At 37.4% G+C, this 7,273-nt stretch overlaps 1 protein-coding gene across 2 annotated transcripts; it reads left to right on the forward strand.

Moving 5' to 3' along the window:
* Positions 1-582: 582 nt before the first annotated feature.
* On the forward strand, positions 583-5,761 carry LOC122300272 (sperm-associated antigen 1A-like). Of its 2 annotated transcripts, XR_006239968.1 has the most exons (4): positions 583-1,094; positions 3,279-3,467; positions 4,668-5,488; positions 5,568-5,761. XR_006239968.1 is itself a non-coding variant. In XM_043110789.1 (3 exons), the coding sequence occupies exons 1-3, from the start codon at positions 915-917 to the stop codon at positions 5,151-5,153; spliced, it is 855 nt and encodes a 284-aa protein (XP_042966723.1). In that variant the 5' UTR covers positions 583-914; the 3' UTR covers positions 5,154-5,761. The 2 variants fall into 2 exon arrangements, 1 of the variants encoding a protein (XP_042966723.1); XM_043110789.1 differs by having other exon boundaries at positions 4,668-5,761.
* Positions 5,762-7,273: the final 1,512 nt, after the last annotated feature.

A 7,273-nucleotide genomic window follows, 5' to 3' on the forward strand; every position in this document is an offset into this window, starting at 1 on the left:
TACTAGGAGTTTGTTGGCAGTGGTACAAAATATCCTCAACAATCGAAGGTGTCCCTCAACACATCCAGCTTCACCTATTCTTTGATTGTAGGTTATTAGGAGTTCGTTGGCAGTGATACGAAATGTCCTCAAGAGTCAGAGGTGTCCCTCGACACACCTAGCTCCACCTATCCTTTGATTGCAAGTTACTTAAATTTGTTAATAGCAATACGAAATACCACCTTAACAATATTAATATGGAAATATGATATTCAATCTCAAAACATGAATATTCATCGTAAGGAAATCCAAAACGTAGCATTACACCATTTATGTTTTTAAGATTTTCCCTCAGTAATTAGGTGCCATCCCCCCAATTCAATAATGTACTAAAAGAAAGCATATTTTAGTGTTGCACGAGAGAGAGAGAGTGTCAAAAGCCATGGCCCATGATGCCATGATGGTGAAAGGGATTCTCCCATTCACGTGCGGTAGTGGAAGACGAGAGAGTTCTCCCATTGCTGCGCAGCAATGATAGAATGTATTTGTCATGTCCTCTCAAAGTCATCTCTAGTGGAAAGATGGGAAGCGCACAATACCATGTTGGATAGAAATTTTCCTCATTTTATTTGAGAATATATAATATTTCTATATAAAAAAAAGTACGAGAGAATGTAATTGGCCCACTTATCAATCTATTAATTATTGAAAAAGACAAAAATACGCGAGGGAATCTCCCAGGATCTACCCTCCGATTTTTCAAATTTGCTTTACAACTTTCTTAAGACAAGCAGCTCCGATTCAGAAGCTCATCCACAGCTCAAAAGACCCGAAATATATATTGGAAATATTGGAAAGATCCCAAGTTTATATATATATATATATATGAATGTATATGTCGGAGTGTTGAGATTGATTCTTGTGCATCCATTGTCATGGCGTCGGCAGCGTTGAACACGATCGAGCGGGCGCACCAGATGTACCGGGACGGACGGTACTCGGAGGCGCTAGGGTTTTACACGGAGGCCCTGGAGATGGCTAAAACCAAGCCTCAAATGATTGCTCTCCATAGCAACAGAGCCGCCTGCTTTCTCAAACTCCACGATTTCAAAAAGGTTCTTTATCATTACCTGTGTCGAAATGTTTTCCATATTCTGATTTTTTTATTTTTTTATTTTCCAGGAATTAGGTATTTGTCTTATTTTTTCCAATTTTATAGATAAGTATCTCGTTGTTTGTGCATAGATAAGCAAGGGGCTAACTTTATTAAAATAATATGAATTTGCTTCGCATTCAATAGGAAGCGGGGTAGGAAAAAGAGACTATTTGATTCATTTCAAACCGAAGCTTTTGACAGAAAAGGATTTGGAGTTCAAATTTACCCTATTCGTGTTTTTTATGCGTTCGTTGCACAAAAATCTAAAGCTAGGTGGAGGAGTTCAAGAGTAATCTAAAGCTTTATGATTAAATTTATAATTTGGATAAATTATAAAAGAGGCCAAAATCGTGATTTAATTTACGACCAATCAGGCAACAAAAATTTTTATAATTTAGTTCTTGTATTTTTTTATGGGCGATCATAAAGCCGTCTGCACCCTTGCATGCATATTTTTGTGTGCAATTATTATAAATCGACATCATGGGCCACCCATAGGAGAAATCAAACAATCAAAGCAATATTTCTTTTGATAGGCAAAAGAAACTTTTATGAATAAAAAATGCAAAAGGCATAGCACATGAGTCAAGTCAATACAGGAATGAGAGTTTGCATTTTATCTGTCAGCCATAAGGTAGCTGTCACTATTTTTAAGGTCTTTAAATTTAAAGTTGCATTTGGGATATTCGTGACTAGGAAGCGTATAAAGAGTTTTAGATAAATGCTGCTGCATGCTCTTGTTTGCATGTAATATTAAATGTTGTGCAATCCAGCTACGCCTTTATGCCGTGATCATTGATAGTGTTGTTTCCACCTCATTCTTGCTTATCCATTGATATCATTTTTTGCCTGCATTTATGCTGTCAGTGCTCAGGAAAGAGATAATACCATATTCTAGTCGGGAGGAGTGAGTAAAATTTGCCACCAGTCATTTTAACTTCAGTGTGTATGAAATACCAGTCTGGTGAAAGAAGGTATTCAGTGAGATTGTGAGAAACTGGTCTAATTATATATGGCAGAAGTAAGAAATTTATGAAATAAACTTTTGAAGGGTATATGCAACTGAGAGTGATAAACTGAGAAAAAATTGTCACAAAAAGAGCAAATCTTCCAAAAAGGGTGAGCCCTTAGGTAGTATGGTAATTAGCCCAGATATGACTAACAGAAGCAATGTTCAGCTGTCTTCTTAAAGTCTAGAACACTTGGGATGGATGATGGAAGATGATGGATAGGCTAGACGTCAATTATAGTGATGGGTAGAATATGAGCACTTTGTTATGATGAAGACACTACTTCAATTGGAATGGAATCGCAGTTTGGCTACACCCTCTTTGTTTGAAATTATTTTGTTAGAAAATGATATGTTTGTGTGTGACCTTACAATGCACACATTTGAGAGTGTAGAGCTGGTTACATGGACTATGTTTCTCACTCATTACCTCTTGCTGTCATCCTTATCTACATGCGGATATTTTTTTGGGAAGAGTGGAGAACACTTAAATTTCCAATTGTCTCAAAAACATACACTGTGTGCCCCCTCAATCATTAAATATCCACTTTCTTTTTTCTTTTCTTTTTTTATTGGCACCGGGTGTCCAAGAACAGCGTCCCGACTAATCCCTGGGGTGTACAGGTCCTCAGTAAGGAATTTCCTGCAAGTGCACTTCGGGTAATTCAAGGGAAAAATCCTCCAGTTCGATGGCCCCTAGAGATTGTTTACACTCATGGGGATTTGAACCTTAGACTTGGGGGGAGCATATCCCCAAGCCCAAGACCTTTACCACTTGAGCCAACCCATAGAGGTGCAACCCAACTACACTAGGAGTATACAATGGGTGCAACCCAACTACACTGGGAGTATACATAGTAGATTGCCTAACTAAGAAGGGCAATGGAGTAATGCATAGTCACTCCCTTATCTGCCAAGTTTGGTGCTTAAATTTACTTGATTGGTTTTGTCTGAAATATGAATGGGTGATCGAGGAAACCCTAATTAACAGTATAGATCAGTGCTTGAGCTTGATAATAATTAGGGTCAGATTTCCCCTTCTTTCATTATGTCATCAAACTCTCTAGTCACGCTATATGATTTTTTCCTTCCAAGTGTTATTATTGATTTTTAATTGTTGATATGACATCTTAGGCAGCAGAAGAATGTACCTCAGTGCTTGAGCTTGATCACAAGCACAGTGGAGCACTAATGCTGCGGGCCCAGACACTTGTCACCCTTAAGGAGTATCATTCGGCGCTTTTTGATGTCAACAGGCTCTTGGATTTGAATCCATCATCAGAAGTTTATCAAAACCTTCAAGCTCGTTTGAGGACACAGTTGGTATACTTTCATTATTTCTTTTGATTAAGGTTTCCAGCACTTTGTATGACTTGTTATTAGTTAAAGGGGTCATTTCATATTTAATCATGATAGAAAGAATAACATGAGGCCTATGCAAGACCATGGTAGTTTGGTGAATTTTATCAAGAGCTTTATAATATGTTGTCCTTGTATTAGGATGTTGCTCATTTTCTTTTCATTATTTTTATTAATTGCATATGGAAAAGATACAAGAGAATCATGGAAATTAAGCCCATTGAACTCCATAGAAGCTTTCTAAAGTATGAGAGTATTGAAAAAGAGAGTCATGAGCTTCTCATTGTCCGTTCACAGTCCTCAAAACTACTATAATTCATTTATACCCACCAAGAAACATTTTCCACACTGCTGCAATTTGTGGACTACCACCTCTTCCTTTTGGGCATGACTCAGGCCAAACCAACTCGTTGAGAAATTCACTCCATAAGACACTACCGTCTTGCAATGAAGTAAAAAGTGATTCATGGACTCCCCACTTCCTTTACACATGCAATGCCAATCAACTGTAACAGTATATATTTTCCTTGGAGTATCCATGATGACATGGAATGTTGTTTTATGGTTGCTATTGTTTGTTTTTTAATCTAGGTCAGTTATCTCCGTGGGTCAACATGTCAAATGGTTGTCTGGTTTGCTGCATGCAGTTAGCTAAGTAGCTTATGCAGTTCCTTATTTGAAACTAAGAGCCTGTTAAAGATTCAACATTTAGTTTATAGTGGGTAACCTGTGTTGTGCTGGATATTGATGATTGACTCTTCACATGGAGAAACATCCCTTTGGAATGCAAAATATAAACTCAACTATTTGTCCCAATTGAATTGGGGCTGGTTTTATATATCCTCATCAACCAATTGGGCTCGACCACAAGCCTTCTTTTCCATTATTCTAATAATTTGTGATCATGTTATATGTCTCTCCCCAGTTAATATATCTTCTTCACTACCCTAGTCTTGCTGTTATGGTGCAACATATTATGAGTTCAATATAGATCTGTTTTTCCTAACATCCAGCTTCTAGGTTTCTATAAATATATTTTCAGGTTATTTAAAAATTGTAACTTGCTCAACTAGCTTAATTATTATTGATCTGCTGTCCAGATTGTAGGATGAATTTGTTTTGCCTCTCATCAATTAATTAGATTTTTTTCCCGCTTAAGGAAAGTCACTTGCTCCAATAGCTGAGTCTGAAGCAGAGCTAGAAGAAGAGGAAGAATACAAAGATGAAGCAGAATCAATTGGAAATGAAGAAGAGGAACAACACAAAGAAGAGGAAAATGCAATAGTTGCAGTAGGAACAGCTCAGAAAAATGAGCTTAAAGAGACCATTATTTCTGCTGAAGTTAAAGTGCCTGAGACACAGAGGTCTAAGGAATCATATGAACAAGAAAGAGATAAATCTGAGCCTAAAAAGATCTCTTGTGCTGCTGTCTCTATTGCAGCTGAAGTGGAGAGCAACAAGGAATCATTTGAGCAAGATCCTAAAGGATGGCAAACAATTCCAAAACCAAAGGGACACTCAACTCTAGACTATGCAAGATGGGACAGAGTTGAAGACGATTCTAGTGAAGAAGAAGATGACGACGACGAAGAGTCTCAGCCACAGTATAGGTTTCGTGTGGGAACCATTGGTGTGCGACCAGTAAAGTAAGAAGGCCATATATACATGTAGATGACTGTTTTGGTCCCCAACTTCAGCACAGAAAAAAGTCAAATCCTCAATGAGACTAAAAAAGAGGTAGTTGGAGACTTCCATGTGAGCCTGTCATGTCCAAACTTTGAAAACTAGGAACTACCAGCTTTGATTGGTAGTTGACCTTGGCAATGGAACAGTTGAATGCATGAGCAATGTGAACGCTTGATTTCCACATTGTTTCTCCTATTGTACAGCAATTTGAATCCTTTATTCTTCCTAAGAGTGTCTTCAAGCGGGGACACAGTGCTAACAATTGGATTTGTACTGATTGAAAACTACCTTGAGTCCAGGTATGTATCGATTCTGGTGATGTAATTATGTGCCTGTATTTGTAATTCATGATGTCTCCTGATTACTCTTTTATCATAGAGAATGCTTGGGTGAGGAGGGAATACTTGCTACTGATCAGTTTCAGCATGGTAGATGTAGGTATTCAATACATCATTGATTTTCCTGCAATTTCAACTGAACTTGAGCTTGGCTTGTATATTCTTTCCAAACTTTTGTAGTATTATGAAGCATGTATTATAATCCAATGACAAGTAGCAAGAACTATTATTTAATAGCTGTTTCTGAGATGATTTAAGTAGTTGATAGTCGGATATAGTTAACTTTTCTCTCTTGAAAATGTTATACAAATTTTGGAAAAGGAGAAGAAAAAGAAACTAAAAGTGCTTGCTTTGGGATTTGGTTTTCTAAGGAAAGGAGGTAGGAACAGAAATATCTTTTGGAAACATATCTTCCTGCTGTAACCAAGTGCTTGACCAAATCAAATCATAATCTAACTTGCATGGCAGCTACATAGAATGTCTCAATATTTCATTGAGATTGGTGAGGATGGATTCTGTTTACTCATCCTACCGACATGCACTTGTTAACAAAGGCTAGAATGCCTGCCCATGAACCATATTTAAAAATTAAGTTGGAATTGGACATAGCCATGTCAACCTTGTCTGAGTTGTCCCTAAATAGAAACAAGAACTCGCCGTCATCAATTTTCTCAAATCCACACACCTCAAGAAACTCGATGTCCCCTTTCAATGCACCAACTCTCTTCTGTTCAATGCAATGATCCATGATGACACAGTGACATGGAGAGAAAAACAAATGAACAAATAAAAGAGGGAAGGGCTCAGTTTGTCAGATATATATTGCACGCAACATATTTTAAGGATCAAAGAACGCGTCCACAGAGTTGACAGAATGACAGGTCATAGAGAAGAATACCGTAACCAGGTGACGGGGGTCATCCAGCCATTCAATGTTTCAAGGTGAGTGAGTGAATTGATAATTGAAGTGGAGACTCACCGTTTCGCTTCCTATACTTTGAGGTTTCTAAGCAGTAATTTGGGACAAAAAAATATTCTTCGGCTATTCCCATTCTGGGAGAAATTGGCCAAAACGGGCGCAAGTTGTTTTATTTTGATATTTCATGCCAACCACAAATGTGCAAAGCCAATCATAAATTGAAGTAGACCTGGTCTCATGTTTAACTCTATCCTAAAATAAGAGGCCGTAGCATGATATATCCTATGGAGGATTACTTAACTGAAAAGATTGATTTTAAGTCTAATTTTTCTGAACATTTCCTCAGTAGGCTTCTTGGCAACATTTCCTACAAAAGTTGGAAGTGTGGAACGCTCTCTTCACTTTGGCATCATCGTCCTACTCCTGCATCTATAAAATAAAATAAAAAAGGTTAGAACACTTCATAAAATGCAAACTACCTAAAAGATATGACACCTGTAACAAAGTATTTCATGAGCAGAATTAGTCCACCAAAAAATGGTTTATACTATGTAAGTGCCAACCTTTTGCACCATTGTATTACTTGTTAGAGGGTATTATTGTAATAACTCAGGAGGGTATAATTGTCAATTGCATGTTTAGTATAGTGGAACAGTAATGAATAGACACAAGGGTTTTTGAACAAAGGGGTTTCCCCTCTTGTTGGTGCTTTCTCTATGTTTCACAACATGGTATTAGAGAGGGCTTTCTAGATTGTTGTTGATTCCATTTGTAATTTTGATTTTGCCCTCTATGCTGCATGCACACATCAAAAAAAAAAAAAAAAA

This window comes from Carya illinoinensis, chromosome 2, assembly GCF_018687715.1.
Source record: "Carya illinoinensis cultivar Pawnee chromosome 2, C.illinoinensisPawnee_v1, whole genome shotgun sequence".
Taxonomy (NCBI): Eukaryota; Viridiplantae; Streptophyta; class Magnoliopsida; order Fagales; family Juglandaceae; genus Carya; species Carya illinoinensis.

Coding starts and splice junctions, on each gene's coding strand:
- LOC122300272 (XM_043110789.1), top strand. CDS start 915: ATGGCGTCGGCAGCGTTGAACACGATCGAGCGGGCGCACCAGATGTAC. Junction 1,095..3,278: donor AACTCCACGATTTCAAAAAG/GTTCTTTATCAT, acceptor ATGACATCTTAG/GCAGCAGAAGAATGTACCTC. Junction 3,468..4,667: donor CTCGTTTGAGGACACAGTTG/GTATACTTTCAT, acceptor GCTTAAGGAAAG/TCACTTGCTCCAATAGCTGA.